Source organism: Athene cunicularia (assembly GCF_003259725.1).
Source record: "Athene cunicularia isolate RWA chromosome 19 unlocalized genomic scaffold, athCun1 chr19_part1, whole genome shotgun sequence".
Lineage (NCBI taxonomy): Eukaryota > Metazoa > Chordata > Aves > Strigiformes > Strigidae > Athene > Athene cunicularia.
Window position 1 is genome coordinate 11325457 of NW_020799124.1, and position 17666 is coordinate 11343122.

Below are 17666 nucleotides of genomic sequence, written 5' to 3' on the forward strand. Positions count from 1 at the left end.
GCGCGCATTCATCCAAAAACCTAGACTACCTCCCCCTTATGTTACTTGAAGTCAGCGATATTTTTCATTTCCTGATCTCCATATTATCCTTCATCCACCACCCGCATGCTTGCAAACCCAGAGCGTTTGCCGGTACTCACTGCAGGGACGTGCAGGGGCAGACACGCTGTGTTTCAGCCAGGCTGTGCAGCACCTTCGCCCTGCAGCATCCCGGAGCCCACACTTGCAGAAATCCTTCCCCAAGTGAATGACGTTGAGACATGCAATGCTAACCGTAAAAAAATTTTTTAAAAAATCTGCTGGAAAAAACCTGACAGATAAGGCACTTGTTGAAGCCATGAGCACAGAGGAGCATTATAGAAAATTCCCATCGACTTCCCCAGCTTCGATAATAATTTAATATGTGTGACTGGAATTTCTCAATAGGCCAGAACTCCCTCGGGACCAAAATCTCATTGAAAAAGAAACCAAGGAGAATTTGGCATCTCTTTCCCAGCCTGTAAGATTAAATGCAAATATGTTATTGGCATCGAGTTATCACAGCTTGATATATCCACAAAGCTCCCATACACTGACATTAACTTCTCAAGGAAGAACATTTTGTTACCCTGAGATAGTTTATGCTTAAAGGCAGAAAGACTATTTCTGTTTTGGGTTTGGGCAGTGAACAGTGGTACCTTCACCAATTACCAGCAGCACACCTGGGCACTGATCTAGTATTAGTGACAAAACACAGTAAGGTAGAGGCTGCTGCCCTAGTATTACATAAAATTTCCAGTGGCCAGGCTGCACTCTGGTAGCTGGCACACAGAAGAGTATCTCCAGCTTCTTATGCTGCTCTGGCTTTAGCGGAGACAAATCAAATCAATTTGGTACCACTTCTGTGTTTGCAGGTGGAAAAAAATGGCCTGAGGTTGAGCTTTTCTCTGCTAGGCTAAGAAGTGGGGCATATCTTCATGGCGAAGACACAAAGCCCTCAAAAATAGGTGTTTGTAAAGCAAAAGGCTGTCAAAAAAAAAACAAAAACAAAAAAAAAAAACCAACAAAGAACCACACAACTAAATTCTAACAAGAAGCCTGTGCTTAACAGCCACAGAATAAATGGATGATTAGTTAAAGTTCTCTAACCATTCTTCTGAAGAACGAGGGGGATACTCTTTGTGAACAGAGATGAATGTACTCTGCTGCTCTCCAATTCAATGGCACAGTTATAGTAGGGCACCGACCACATTAAATGGATGCAGCGCTCGCATTAGCAGCAACTCGGCTGCTGCCTTCTCAAAAGACGGCTCCTCTACACCTAATTCACTTCATTTGCCGTTAATGAACGGAGATGATCCACAGCCTCTCGAGTGCTGGTTTCTCCCTGGGGAAGGCGGGTCTGGCCATGGGGCTGTGCTCCGCTGCCTCCCGCAGCTGCTGCCCCCACCCCGGAGCTGCCAGGGGAAAACAGTGCCAAGAGGGCTTGGAAAGCTTGTGGATCACCCTAAGTGGTTCGAGTTGACAGCAGGGAGACATGGGAAGGATGGAAATGAGACTGGGCTTCCTTCCCATGTCCAGGCACAGACCATTTCCATGCAGAAAGCAGAGGACCAAATCAAGGACAAGTTTCCCTCATGCAACAGGGTGGCCCTGACAGTGGGTAGCAGCTCTGAGGCCACTTGAATCAGTTCTTGACACAAGGCTGCAAATATCAAAGGCAATTTCAGCAGATGTGCTCTAATCAGGTTAGACATAGCAGAAAAACCTTGGTTGTCTGAATTTGAAATAAACTGCAAGACCTCATCCAACAACCTCATGTCTGCTCAGCCAACCCCCATTATCCTGAATAGGGACAACAGCCACACTTCACCTTGCAACACAATCTGTTGTCTATAGGATACACAGAAGCTAAGCCAGCTCAGGTCTGCTCACCAACTTAAATCTTTAAGCAAAGCTTCTGTAACTCAGGAGAAGAGCCCAAAGAAGCCTCTGAAGTCCTTGTGCTCCCGGGGTCTTAGCTAAGCTGCATTGAAAGTGGTTTCTCATGTTGCATCTCTCACCCGGACTGTGTTCAGCACACACTCATTAGGAAGAGGAGAAGCAGTTACAAATACTCAGAAAACATTGTTTGTACTTCAGTTAATGTAAATCTCACAAAATCAAATCCAAAAGCTCCGAAGTTGAAAAGGCTTGAAAACTGAAGTCTGATTTACCAAAGCACAGGTGAAAAGGGGGAGGGTGGGCAGAAATGTTGGCGGTCTGTTTTGCCAAAATGCCTCCAACCTCTCCTGGAAGGACCATTTCTACCTTACACCATTGCCTTTCTCATTTCCCGATCAAGTTCTCCACTGAGACCATTGATTATGATCATGGCTTGTACCAAATGTCCACTGGGAAGCAAACCAAGAGCTTCAATTTGTTCCACAGCCCTCAAAGACCAGCTGTCAACAATATTAACTTTTGCTTAGAAATGACCCTGGTAAGCCACAAATTGCCTGTGAAAGAGACCTTCCCACCAGGAACCAGACTGTGAGTCTACCTGGCCTCACATCCCATCTGCAGGGCAGAAGGGATTAGCAGCAACCAGCTTCTAGGGAGGAAATTATGGGATCCTACAGGCAGCAGATGTGGACAACCTTCCTGATAGCCTCTGCCAGCCTGAGGCTGATCTGTGCTCCAAATCACTGACCTGGAAAAGGAATTTTAAAGCTCTTTTCAGCTTCTTAAACCACAACGCACCTTCATGCATGTTGTTATATTGAGACACAGAGAGAAACTTCACTTCTGAAAGGCCACAAGGCAAATGAGATTTTCTAGGAAGACAGATTCAGCTCTGCAGGTTCCCAGGAAAGGCTAAAGACATGTTTATAAAAAGATATTAGCCTAACTTTTTCTCTTGCCAAGTTTTGCCCATAAAAAGCAGCCTTACTCTTTCAAAAAAGCTGCCTTATTTCTAGGCAGAAGGATAAAATCTGAGGCTAAAATCAGTCTACAGCTCTCAACATAACTTTGGTCAGGGACCTTTTCTTTGTCCCTGATCTGCTGGGCCATCTCACTTCTGATCTGCGTTTTGATCCTTGCTTCACGGGGAGCATACCTCCAGTTACTGCGTGGAAACACTACAGAGAAGGTGAAAACAAGTCTTTTCCCATTCCCAGCCCCTTTGGAAAACCACAAGGATGTTGCTCACCATCCAGTTCCTCCACTGAGATATTTGCTAGCTGTTCGCTGTCACTGCCAGCGGAGAGTGAGCGGTTCAGGTAGTTGCCTTTGTACAACAAGCCAGCTGTTACATGGTGGAATGGCATCTTCTCCCTGGGCACAAGAGAAAAGAAAAGAGAAAGGCTTATTTTAATTATTTGTCTTTGTTTTATCTGAATAGTACAATCGCCTGCCTTGAAAGAGTAGCTGGACCAAAGAATCCTACACCAGGGAATGCGCACTGAAGTTGGGTGCATGATTGATGGATTGCAGATTTTATTTGCTGTCTAAGACAGGAGCTAAACGAATAAACAAAAAAGCAGCAGCTTCTTCTTTATGCCAAACAAGAGTTAGCAGAGATAGAACAGCGGTGCCTTAGGAAAGTATGAGTCTCTAGCTCTCATACTGCAGCTTTCAGTCTAGAGATTTGCTATTTGATAATAATTATATAGTGCATAGTGGTCTACAATGACATGCAATTAGGAAGGCATAGGATCCAGCAGCACAACTGTCAAAGCCATGCAAGAGGCTGGACACCAGCTCTCAGACCCTGCTCTGGAGCATCCAGATTCCTAAAATGGTTCAACCCCTGCTGCCCATAACATCCGTGCTGAGAGACACGTGTTACACCAGTGCCTCTGCTCCAGGCCCAGTGGCCCTCGCTGAAAGAAGAAAATTCACATTCAAGCAGGGCCCAACAAAGAACATTTTCATCTCGCAAATATGACAGCTACGGAAAAATACTGCTCAATGGGAGGCTGTAGCAGAAAAGTGTTTGCAAACTTAGCAGGTATAAACACCGCAGCCTAGTGAAGGGCAGCCATCTGCACAGACAAAAGTGGAAATTACTGTCAGCAGCACTTACACATTGATTTAGGATACACAAGAAAGAAGCAAGTTTGCCAAAGTCAATTGAAATATTAAGAGGAAGATTTGTCATACCCTTGGCTGGTTTCAATCAGTGCAGCCCCATCATGGGCCTATTGCATTTTATACTGTACATTTCCAGCAGATATAAATCAGCAGAGTCAACAGAGCCACCCAGACATCAGCAGAGGATCTGGCCCAGGGTCTCCGCAGGGGCTGGAAGGTGGCCAGGACACGCTGGGCAGTATGGTTTGGAACGGACCATTAATATAAATTTATATGGCAACTTTGGCAGATCTCACTCACACCAGTGGGGGACACAGCCCTTGGAAACAAACTCCAAGGGCATTCTCACTACAGCCATGCCAGGACATCAGCTTGCTTTGCATAAAGAAATAAGTGCCACCTACTGAATCGTTTTCCAGCCAACACTACAATTACAAGGATGATCTGGCTCTTACTCAGCCATATGTTCTTACCACAGTCAATAAAACAAATATATATACATATATATATATATATATACATATCAATGCATTAATTTTGTAACAAATGCCTTCTTGCCTCACTGAGTTAGTAAAAGCTTTAATAGACTCACCAAGAGCAAACTAAACTCGAGACACAGGAAAGCAAAGAAGAAAAGTCATGAGGTTTCTCTTGCACTGCTTAGCACGTACCTAGAATTTCTCTTGCAGTAATTATGTAAATAAATCCTAATCGTAATTTTAAGTATTTTTATTTGGGAGCCAGTTTCTTCAGCAGCACATTAGAAACCGTAAACAAGGTTTTCTTTTTCATTAAGCAGATCTGTAATTTCCCAGCACTTGCCAATTAATGTATTTCATTTTGATATATTGCTCACTCTGACATATTGCTCTGCACTAAGATGGGAATTTTATCTACCCACGGGGAGACACACAGGCAATACCAGCTTTGGTACTGCTCTAGGTGCTGACAAGCAGGGCTGGAGAGACACTTCCATCTTTACACCATCTTCATTAGCTGCCAGGCCCACCACAGAGTATTCAGGCAGCGATCGATCCATGTTTTCTCTCAATAATCACACATGCAATGTAAAAGCAATTACACTGATTTTCAAAACCCTATCAAATTAAGGAGATTTAAATTTAACACCTGCAGCAGCCCAGGCGGAGCTTTGGGTGAGCTTGCAATGCAAATGCACCCATGGGGCTGAGGACTGATGCCAGCACCGACCTCCTCTGGCCCCTGGGCAAAGGGAGCTCAGCCCCTCACATTCCCTGAGCTCACCCCTGGTCACAATAGCTGCAATCCATGGATTTAGGAGCACTAAAGCACTTCTGAAATAATTTTTGGCACCTTTGCTCCTACAACCACAAAAAAAAAAAAAAAAAAAAAAAAAAAAAATGACGACACACCTCCCCTGAGGGCTGAAGTCCTTAAAATCAGCTCCCACCTGGGATCCTGTACTGTATTTTAGTACCGGGGGGGACGACCCATGATATCATAGACTGAGAAATCCTGGATTAAATTCTACTGCCTAGGTATATTTTTTTTTTTAATTGCAATATTATTCAACAGAAACCCTGCAGAGCTGCTGGAATTCAGCAGCTCTCAGCCTGCCTCCAATTTTAACAAGAGATGCTCAAAACTGGACCAGCAGCAGCTCCAGCACCAGATGTCCAAACAAGGATGTGCAGGCGCACTTCAGGAGCACCCAGCATCCTGCAGACGGCAGCCTGCTGTCAAAACCGAGCCTGCGCAGCGGGAAAAAATGTCCAAAAGGGGCATTGCAAAGTGTGGGTTGTGGGAGAGTTCATAAAGCAACACACCACATTTGGCAAAGCACCCTATGTTGAAGCACATACAATGATTAATGGGAATATGTAGGCTCCCGATGCCTGTCTGGGAACAAGAGGTCCGTCCTAGCACAGCAGATTGGTCCAGGCTCGTTTTGAATTCAGCCAAAATGTCGGTGTTAGAAACACGGTAATCTCAAGCTTGCCTGTGGCTGTTCCCTCCAGTGCGAACTGAGACCCTGGGTAAACTCAAGCCATAAGTGAACCGGTGTTAACAGGATCCATCCCACACCACGGTGATGCCCTTCCCGGGCGCTCGGTCAGCAGCAAATGCTGAGTGCAGGGTGCTGACAGCTTCCTATCTCTTCAACACGTTAGATTTGCAGCAATGTGCACTCCCCTCCTCTGGATGGAAGCCAGGAAGATGCCCCAGCTCTTGCCCCATTTTACAGAGCTGTACAACAAGCCTCTGAGCAGGCAGCTAAGCAGTGAGCTTTGCTCTCCATCCCCAAGCAGTCAAGACAGACGCATTTTCCACTGAGCAACTTGCAAACTGAAAGCAGTTTTCAAAGGCATAGTGGGATTTTGGAGCAATGAAATCTCCTTGAATAATATCATGAAAACATTGACATTTAACCAAAAAGCCCTCAAAGAACCCATAAACATGTGTATGGAAATGTTACCATGGTACCTTGCCAAGGTTTCAGTCTCTGCGCCAAGCTCACCAGCAGGTTACATCCCCCGTAACGCCCGGCAGCAGCACTGCCAGCCTCGCTCTTTCCTTTCAACACAACCACATTTGTGAAATTTATAAGATGTTCATAAGCAATTTGCCGTCAGGGAAAAAAGGCAGTTACACGATGCTCACATGTCTACGCTCACTCTGGTTTGCATTCTTCACCAGCTCTTGTGATATGTTTTTTAAAAAGGCTTTCAGACCCAATTGAAAATCCACATGACTGTTAAACTGGAAGGTTTAGCTTAAGTATCAGTCAACGAGATTGAATCAGGACCAATTTGTATTGACCTTGGATATCCCTTGGTGGTTATCAATTTGGAAAAGAGTTCTTGCTAGCCTCTCTCCTATGTGCAGGACAAAATGACGCCCAGGAGTTGTTCCTGGTTTTACAGCCTCAGGCACATAACACACAACACAATTTGCACTGCCTGGGTGTTATGCCTGGCCAGGACTGTGTATTTGACTTCTCTGTTCATCTGTAATTTGGTGGATCCCAGGCTGCTGCCCAGCAGGTTGTATGCCACTGGACTAACAGGTTCTGGATGTCAGCTCAGCCCCACAGCTACTGCCCCACGGGTGTCAAACAGACCAGGCAGAAACAGCGCTGGTGGGGAAACACGGGAAGATGGTAAAATTGAGATCTCCACCTCTCCCACAAATCTGGCTGAGGTTGAGCAGAAGGTTCAAGCTGATACTATAGGAAAACACACATACATGGGTGGACCAGGACGCACGTGCAGTACAACAGCGTAAGTTTCATTTTCTTAGGAAACCAGGCTAAAAAAAAAATACAGGAATACATAGAAAATCCATGAAGCAACCAGATGGCAGGGAAACTGGAACAGTAACTGTAAAGTCCCCCAGCTCCCTCTAAAACCCTTTAAAAATTCATCAAATAAAGATGCTTCTCCATGGGCAGAGCAACACTGTAACATGGAAAGCAAATAAAAGCAGTGACTTCCAAAAAAATTATCTCGTTTTTCCCAGAGCTGAACAACTGCCATTATCTTTTCAGGTAGGATGTGTAGCATCTAGCTGGATCTAAAGGCAAGAGTGTAGCCAACAGACCCCGAGTATCACCTGGGAAATTTCTGGGCTATTTAATCCTCCATGATGTGGGCACAACGCATCAGTCAGGGGACACAACCAAGTTTCCAAAGTCTTCATTGCTATCTCGGTACATTTTCCTTCCCTTGGTGCCCATGCACCAGTCCCTTCCCTCTCTCCCAGGGAGGCAGCAACAGCTGATGGTGGTGGTTAACCTGAGCTCTCTGGCATGGGAGTGACTGAGCTGCACTAAATCCCCATGTCTGTGTTTGTAGCCAATATAGTTCAGGGAAGACAAGTCAAGAGTTTTGTTGCAGACACATGGCTTTGGCAAAATCCTTCTGCGAGCACTAGGTCACTTTGTCCCTTATCACCTGCATTCACTGTTGCTAACAATAGCTTTAAAGATTTTTTTTTTTAATTTATTTTGTGCAAAAACTTGGCACCACAAATGCAATATGAGCCCAAGCTACCAAAGGAAAGTCTGAAGGGCCCAAGGAGCCTCATTCTGGCATTGGAAGGAGCTCTGAGGATGCAGAGAAGGGGAGCAGATCGAGAGCTCTGTAATGAGGTGTGAGGATTTAAGCTGCTGCAATAAAACGCAGAAGTCTTGTTTAATCCACCTCAGCTCAGGTATGTACAGATACACAGGAATGAAAGTGTGCTCAGGCATACGGCTTTTTCTGTAGCTACAAATCAATACAAGTGGGTCTTGGAAGGGCGCTTGGGATTGTGAAAAATAAGGTCTGGTGCATAGGAAGCCCTAAAAAAAAGCCCTAAAATAGATCCTCCCAGGTGGAACATCTTTGAGGAAGTTTGTATTTTCTGACTATTGATACCAATAAAGCCAAATTTCCCAAAACACATGGAAAGGCACATTTGGGCTATATATAAACAGATCTATTGCAGGAAGAGAAAGACAAGAAACTCCTTGCTACCAGTCCACTGCTGCAGCCTGCACAGAGCAGTAAACACACTGGACCATTTTTGAAAGCCAAATTTCCTCAGACTGTAATGCAAAGTCATCGGGTTGTGAGTGCGAGACCTAAAGCTTCCTCGGAAAGGTTTTTTTTCTTCACTTCTGGAAAACAGGAGTGCTCCCACTTTCTGGGACGAGGGCTACTTATCGGAAGCTAGATGCAGCATTTACACACATGATATTTTCAGCACATTAATCCATTCAGATTGGTTTCATACCTTTTACAAGGATGTATGGACTGCAAACATGAGACCTTAATTGACAGTGCACACACATGGTGGTGATACAGGTAAAGACGAAAACTGGCCCCCAGGACCACTCTCAGCTCTGACCCTCCATACCCACCCTCATCCTTATCACACCTTACATGGCATTCGTGATGTGATTATTTATTGGCATAAGCCTAAGAAAATATTCCCCTATTTCAGACAATGACCAAGAAAATGGAGATCTCCTTACTGGTAGATACTGGGTTGGGATGCAAGCAATAAAGTTCCCCATGGTGATCAATGAGTAAAAGGACTTTACAAACCTTAGACCATTTTCAACATTGAAGGATGTAACTGGAAAAAGAGTCCTCTGAAATGCAGAAAAGAAGGTCTGAGTGACAAGCCTAATGGATGTAGTGCCACAGAGGCACTTTGTGAGCAACAAACTTCCAGGTTCAAGGACTACAAAGCAATAGGAGTTTCAGATGGTTTTGTGCTGTTTTTTTCCCCACCTTCTCCAGAAAATTTGAAATTAAAAAGAAGAGGAAGGTCACTTCAAAAGACATCACATCACTAAACAACTGATGCTTCACAGCTGCCTTTGAATTCTGCATGGCAAAAAGGAAGAGCTGTGGATGCCAGGTCAAGTATAAAATATATACATTTCTTTCAGAAAGCTGAACGTGTGAGAACACAGTGGGACAGTTTTAAACCATAGTTGTTGTTTGTTATTTTTTAACTATGGCCTAGGCTGATTCTCAGTTTAAACTGCAGGAGAAGACTGCAATGACTTGATAGCTCTGTATCTCCAGGGCAAGCACATCACACACTAAGGGGATAAAGACCCCTTTCCATTCCCAAACAGGCCTAAACCTGCATAATTAAAGAACCATCATAATCAGCTCAACAGCATTCCACCCATTCACCCAAGCTCCTCTTAGCCCCCAAACACATCCTCACCTTTTGCAGCCAGCAATCCCAAGCTTTTTTGCTGACCTCTCCCCAATTTCTGCCACTGAGCTACTTTCTGCTACTGCTGCCCCAGCTTCTGGGTTGAATTTAGCCAGGATTAGTAAAAAAAATTTCCACCTTCTTATAAACCACAGGTGTTTTTGAAAGCTTCTGAGATGATAATGAAAAGTAAAATAATATAAATGTCAACAACACAACAAAAATCTCTGAACGTTCTGCACTTCCCCCTCTGGTAACTGTAGCTCCTCTACAAGACAACAGGACCCACGGCGTGCATCATCCAGGGGCTTCCAAGAAAGGGCTGTCTGAGGACACTGTAAGAGTTTATGAGAGGAAAACAATGCAGAATACTAAAAAGCTCTAAAAACTCAAGGTGAAGGGCTTCTGTGGTGGGAAGCTGAAGTCTATAAACATGCAAATCGGAAATTAAGGAAGAGTCTTTAATGGCAAAGGTGATTAACCACTGGAACAAGTGACACATTGCTGCCTCCCAGACAAGACCAAATGCCTTGCTGGAAGACACATTTTAGCCAAGCGCAAGCTACTAAACCTGGTACTGGAGTTAATCTAATGGCTTGTGATACACTGTTTTCCAGATTAGATGTTCTGACACTCCTCCTGGGCCTTAAAAACCAGGCCATGGTGACGACACCCTGAGGGGCCGAGCAGCATCGGTGCCGAGAACACATGCAGCTGATGGACCTGCCAGCTCCCTCAGCGCTGTCCCAGGCACCTTCCACCTCACCTTAATTTCATTTTTCCTTGCCAAAACTGTCTGGTTAATACTCCCAAGGGGAGCAATGACCACCCTGTGCCCACACCCAGGGACTCCTTGCCAGCATGCAGCTGGGGCTCCTCCTGCCCCCCTGCCCCGCCCCAGCAATCAGCTTCCCCAGCGCTCAGGAGATGGGGTACAGACAAAGTCAACACTGAGCATGTTTAGCTGAGCATACATTGCAGGTCCGTGGTGCAAGCAGGCTTCGTACCATCATCTGCATCTCCTCAGACCATTGTACTAACCCCTCAACAGTCAAAATACCAGATTTCTCCTTCTCTGGGATACTTGGCTATTTTTTTTTCCGAGTGGAAGAAAACAGGATAATACATAACTGATGACATAGGGTACCAAGGTCTGTGTCGGCAGTAAGAAAAAAAGTATTGCAGAGCTTTTAGCTGAGATGAAGAGAATGTCAAAACAGCGAGGAAATGTCACTGGTGCATCTTCAGCCCCCCATAACACATTTCCAACATGTTTCCCTGCCCCGTTTAACTATTTTCTCTTCCACTCACAACTGTGCCTCACTGAGAGTGTCTCCAGGACAGTTTTCTGAGGATGCTTCTGTTCATTTACTCATGTCCAGTTGCCTTCACAGGCATAAATCAGACATGAAGACATTATTAGCAGCAATTCCTGGCACCCCCAGCACACTGAGCAAGCATCCTATTTAAGAAAACAATATACAATGGATTATTCATAACAGACTGAGTGCGTCACAGATGAGTAATTATAAACATGAAATATATCAATAATGACAATTCTTACAGCAGATTTAACAAAGTAACATGCTACAAATAGACTGTTGGTTGATTATGTATTATTAATGAAATGCCAAAACATTTAGCTTTTTTAACAGGACAATTAATTACTCCCAATAAATATGACTTATGCCAGGCCTCTTCTTTAAAGGAGGCTTTTGGACTTCTGGTGAGGGCTATTTTTTAAAAGCAATAGTTGATGGTTCCTACAGAAAGTTCCCTAGGAGCAATGAGGACTGGATCCATTGACAAATATATAAATGAGCCAAAAGGTAATTAAAGAGGTGAGGGTAACCATAACACTGGAATAATTTTCTTATAAATTGAGGTGGATCATAGTGTACAATTCAAACCAAGATATGCTCTAAGCACTTCCCCACTGCAGACATTCAGGACAGTTAGTTTCCTCGGGAAGGTGTCCATACACTTACTATGGCCCAGCTTTAAAAGAAGATCAAGATTTAAGAAGAGGATCCCAGTTTCTTGGTGGGAGATGGTCAGCTGACTCAAATGAAGACCTGCCCCAACAGAAAGTTTCCAGAGCCACCAGCCTGGTTATTATTAACTACTATTAGGCCAGGAACAGGCTATGTTGAGACAGAGTTCAGAGACTGTTGTGCTCAGGTGCCACTTCATGCAGAAAACCGGAATTACCAGCTCCCTTTGGATGCACAGATGTTGCAGCACTTCTGCAGATGGTGGCCAGACGTCCATCAAATGGTTCACTGTCCACCCAGAGCAGCTGTTTAACACCAACCTCTACGCTATTCAGCTGCTTATGGGAAGAGTATAGAGGTAGATCTCAAACTTGCAATGACCTCTGTATGTGCCCAGCGCTTGGCAGGAACGGAGCTCCTCCGAGGGGTAAGCCCTGGAGATCTGATGCTGCAAAGCACTGAAGCATTCCCTGGACTCAGAGGGATCTCAGCACATGCTGGAGCGCCTCGTTGTCCAAGACCTTAATTCACGAGAAACCAGATCCTACCAGAGAGAGCTGAGCTGCCTTGAGAAAGTCTGCACTTCTTTCTTCGCGAGCTACCGGTCTTTGGAAGATTATAGTAAAGCTGTTCCAATAAACCAAAATGGTCATTTCCTGCTGGAGCACAGTATTTAGCTCTTGGGGTGGCACAAATTACAGCATCCTTATTTTTATTTCAGTATTTATTTGAAGGAAATGTACAAAAGAAATCTGATGCTGGCTGTATTTTAAATCCATGAGCACTCTGTAAACAAGCTAGACCCAGAGAGATTTGCATGTTTCTTCTTGAAACATAAGGAGAACCAGTGAGACAGAATAATTGAAAACAGTTATGGAGACTTTATTTTCTTGTTTTTCCTGGGATTTGCTCTTGGGCTGGCTGCTCCCAACCTTAATACCTGACAGGGATGATCAACTATTTGGAATCTTATTTGCATAATAGTTGATGTGCTGACAGCTCTCCATGGGGAAATCACTGCCCTGGCGGAGGTCAACAATATGCAGAGAAAAAAATAGTGTAGCGAGGGCCTTTTTCTTAAACCACAGTTTCTAAAAGGGGTCAGAGCAGAGTACCTAAGGTCAAGGATGAATACATAAATATATCTCAAAGAACACATTACTGTGACATCCTTGGTAGCTTCTAGATATGCCCTCAGACCCTTTGAGAAGCTTGCCAATTAGCAGCACCAATATGTCTGGGTCTTCAAATGCATGAGGCACGCTTCCCTCGGGGCCTGGTGGGGGGCCTGCAGCAATTATGGGAGGGGACCGCAAAACTCCAGTTATCTTCACTGGGACAGGTTGCAAGCATCAGCAGTGCTCATCCAAGCCAACAGGCTATTTACTTAGCTGTTTGCCTAAGGCTTTGCAGGGTTGGGTAACCCTTCAAACTGATCGTATCTACGCAAACAGCTATGGTCCTGCAAATAGAGGAGAATGAGGAAAACCTCATTAAAGTGGATCAATCCCGGGAAGGCAGAAGCTCACTGCAACTCATTAAGTTCACTGAGGTTCTGCCCTACTGACCTCTTTGCAGAATCAGGCCCCCGGCAGGAAGCGAATGCAAGCGCAAAGCGAATTTAGGTTAGGAAGGAATTAAGCCAAACTGCAATTTGTGCGAGGTATCAGTGGCGGCTGTTCCCGCGACTGAACAAGCTTCTCGGGCTTGCTCACGTCATTGTTTAATGTGCCGGCATCAAAGATACAAAGATCCCAAGGAAAGTATTTGCACACAGATGCGCTCCCTACGCACTCGTGACCACCGTGCTGTCACCTGTGCCACCCCACGCGTGCATCCTCCAGGACACTAAGTGACCACAGGCAAACCCAGTATCTGCTTGTGCCCTGTTTAAAAGGCGAAGCAGACAGATTTTGACCCTTTCTGCATTTATAAATATCCAAAACCCTTCTGCAGATACCATGGGGATGAACTTCAGTAAACACACATGATGGAAATACAGCAAGGGTAAGGAAGAGGAACGACTCAGAGAGCCCCAAACCAGGACCTCCACTGAGCTCTCCCCAGCACTGCTGGGCATCGGTTCACTGCTGGGGGTTCAGAGACAAACACAGCAGCCGCTGTGCCTCAGCACCCCACTTTGCAACATCTGCACCCTGAGAGGTAGCCACCGAAGCTGCTGGGATGCCAGCGCAGCGGGCTAAGGCTACAGGCAATGAACAGCATGGATCTGAAACCTCCATCCGGGTTAAATGGCTCAATAATGTATGAAAAAGGGAGGTATATGCTGTCTGACAGCTTCAGCTATGAAGAGACCTAATGACAGTATGCAGTGCAGATGCTTAAGGTTTTCTTTTATCATGCTGTAAAAATGTATATACAATTATGCCCAGTAAGCCTCCACAAGCAGATATTAAGTTCAAGGAATGAGAGGGCAGTTTTAGAACCACCCACTGAATTTCTATACATTTTCCATGTCCTGCCCATGACTTCAGGTTCAACAGACTAAATTCACACTGTGGCTTTAATTACCACTGCTTAATGTCTTTATTCTGAGAAACATTTTCACATTTTAGTGCTTTTATCAAAGTAGTCTGCATTTAATTAAAAGCAGACCTATAAAACAGTTTTGTTTCTACTGCCCTCTTTTCATGATAGCCCAAGTACTATTGCATAATACCCAGTATTTACTTTAGTTGCTTGCTTACACTTTTAACACTAACCACATTCACAGGTTAAAAATACAATTAAAGCCTACCCAGTCTTGCAAAGCTTCTCCATATGTATCAGTTCACCCAGTTAACAGCTGAGCTAACTAATGTATCTTTAGCTGTGGACTGTATAAAAACTGAATAAAACTGACTTGCTATTGTTTACGGACTCATAAAAAATAATTTCAGTTTACCTTAGCAAGCCACCTGGCTAAAATGAACACTCTCAAACCCATTCGACATTCCCAAAATATTCTAAAAAGGCTCTGGCTGTTTCATTTTACATCTCCTAATAGATTGCCTGCCATATTTCATGCTGAATCAATAAAGTTATATGTGCACAAATCGACTAAAATGATGTTTGCTGGTATTTCCAATACAAACAGTTTCTCAGTGGATATTTTCTTCAGTTTACAATAATTCTGGAAGATAAAACATGCGTAGTACTACCACCTCGCTACTGGTCAAGCAATGATTTTGCTTAGAAATTAGGTCATTTAAAGAAAAATAAAATTACTTGCATTGCATTGTAACTTACAGGGGAAGGCTTTCAGGAGGCTGTGTGAGATGCATGGGACCAGCCATTTAAATGTACCAACACCAGGCTGGGATTTAGTCTGCTGAAGGTAAGACTGGACAAGTGGCCCCAAAAATGTTGTTTGTATACCCATCTATATTTATATATACCCATATATCATGATATGGTAGGAATAAGCTGCATCAGCATAGTCCTCAGGCACGTTATGATTGGACAAAAACTGCATGATGATGAAGTCAGAGAGTGTGAGTACGGAGAGAGGAGATACGACCCCATCTCCCCATGAAGCTAAGACAGAAAAAGGAGATTTTGTTTAAATTAACGTTTGTGCAAACTATTTCTCTTTAAGTGGGTTTTGGTTTTGATTTTTTTTTTTTTTCTTTTTGCATGACAAGTTTTGCCCTGGGATTCAATAGCAGGGAGATGCTTGCAAAGTGTTTTTCTTCCCTTATGAAATCCGTTAGTTTGCAGGATCGAGCCCCAGCCTGATCCTGCCCCATGGAAAAGTTAAGGGGAGATGTTGTGAGAAGCAAATGAGGTCTGCACACTACCAGACAGCACAGGACCAGAAGCCAGCTCCTGCAGGATGGAGCCCGACCCACAGCAGAGCTCTGCGGTCCTTACTCCACCTGAAAGTTTCACCCAGTGCAGGGCTTGGCCTGGCTCCACCACCCTCCTCATCCCTCACCGCCTGATTGGGATTCTGCCCAGAGATACACAAACTGGAGCCAGGGCAGTGTTTATCTACAGGTGCAGTGCGGAGAGGATTTATCTACCGGTACAGTGCATACTCTGAAGAAACAGTTAAGCATCCACAAAGACTCCAAAAACTGAAAGGATGAAGCTTCCTCTATCAAACCCTTCCCAGAAATAAACAGTCTCACCACCACACATGCATGCCAGCAGGGAAAGGATGCGTGCAGAGACCCTCTCCCAGCCCAAAAGAAGCCAGCTGGAATACTCCTTGTTAAAAAAATGGCATTGGGAGCTCTTACCTGGTAAAATGTGTATTCCCAGCTACCAGCACACCTACAGCAGCACCAGGCTCTCAGGGGGCATCGCGCGAGGGTGCAGCGGCAGATTGGTGCAGGTCATGGAAGTTTACAGCCAGCAGCAAAAAAAAACAAACCCGAAACCAAACAAAAATATCCCCCAAAAGCCACAACATGACCCAAATGATATCCCTGCAACGGTTGTCTCGTTACAAACAAGACGAGATGAAGGAGGGGTTTTTACTTGCTCTGAGGCATCATATGGAGCTTAATCACAGGCAGTTACGTATATGGTTCTTTTGGCCTTCAATCAAGTGTGTCATTTCAGTGGCAGCTGCCTACGTGATGTAAGCAACATGGGTGATCCAGTCCTTTGCCAATCACGGCCTTGTGCAGCTATTTTACAGCTGAACAATGGGGAAAATCGATTTCCCAGGCAATGAGGAGGTCCTCTTGTAGTCCGGCAAGTACGAGTGAGACGGGATCACGCACCTCTCCTCCGGCAGAGTCACAGGCAACCACAGCCCGGCCAGACCTCAGCGAGCTGCTCCCACAGCTGATCTCGTCCCGCTATCATTTCCCATCTGCATCCCGGCGACTTCCAAGACACTCCAAAAGCCACCGAGAGCCAAGACAAGCTTGCAAGGCGCCCAATGAATTAGCGCGACACGGCGCGGCGTGTACTAAGGGGGATGCAGCTGCTACATGGAAAACAGTAAAACTTGGTGGGTGGAAAAGGTCTGAGCTGCTGGTGAGTAACAGGAGAAACAGCTCACACTCAGGACACCAGCAAAGCACGGCAGCTCAGCCTTCCTTAATGCATTCCTTTTGCTGTTCAAGTGGGTAAATCAGGAGGCAATCATTGCAAATCATCTATTAAATCTGGTGATTGAAATTATATCTGAAATAAAATGAGGCTGGGCTGAACACATTAAAGCTATTAGTAGGCATCTGGGCGACCAGGCAGGACTCTCTTTAGGAGTCTTTTGGTTGCTGACAGCGGCATCAGGAGGTGTTTGAGGCCAGATTCCTCCGTCGTGTACATTTGTTGATTTTTGACAGATTCATTAAGACCCCATCTATTCAAACAGATGGTGGATGCTCCCTTTGCTCTGGGATCTTCATTCTTATCTAACTCCACAAGAGCAGGACACTGCATAGATACTGAGCGCTTATTACATCATCCACGGTATGAACGAGAAGAGGGCCCAGAAATTAAGAAAAAGGTTTTCTGGGCGGTAAAAGTGATGTTACGCCGCTCCATGGCAACTTGTGTGCCCCTCTCCACAACCACGCGTGTGTGTGTGTGTGTGTGTGTGTGTGTGTACCCGCAACCGCACACAGCCAAAGGGGAGGGGGGGGAATAAACACCCGTGAACAAACCACACACGCGAGGGGGACGGGGTAACAAGTGCTCCCGTCAGTGGGGAGGGGATGAGCATCCACACCCGCAGACACCCCGCACACACACACACACTCCACCGCCATCCCCGGCCCCCGCTGCAGCCCGCGGGGGACCGCTCCGCCGCCGCCCCGTCTAAGCAAGTCGGTAGGGCTGGACCAGCCCCTGCTCCGGCCAACAGGTCGGTGTCGTCCCCCCCCCGGGGAGCACCGGCTGCCCCCCACCCGGCGAGGGAGGGTGTTTGCAGGGAGCCGGCTGCGCCGGCTCCCTGCAAAC

At 45.4% G+C, this 17666-nt stretch overlaps 1 protein-coding gene across 4 annotated transcripts in view; it reads right to left on the reverse strand.

The window, feature by feature from the left end:
• CALN1 (calneuron 1) overlaps positions 1-16189 on the reverse strand; it is a 128746-nt gene extending 112557 nt beyond the window's left edge. For all 4 annotated transcript variants that reach the window (XR_003399739.1, XR_003399740.1, XR_003399738.1 and 1 more), the window contains exons 1-2: positions 15992-16189; positions 3173-3297 (exon numbers count right to left, since the gene is read on the reverse strand). Coding sequence is in view for 1 of the 4 variants with exons in the window: in XM_026861603.1 (XP_026717404.1) it covers positions 3173-3290 (118 nt within the window). In the remaining 3 variants the exon portion in view is untranslated. The remainder of the gene's footprint in view (positions 1-3172; positions 3298-15991) is intronic.
• Between the last annotated feature and the right edge of the window lie 1477 nt (positions 16190-17666).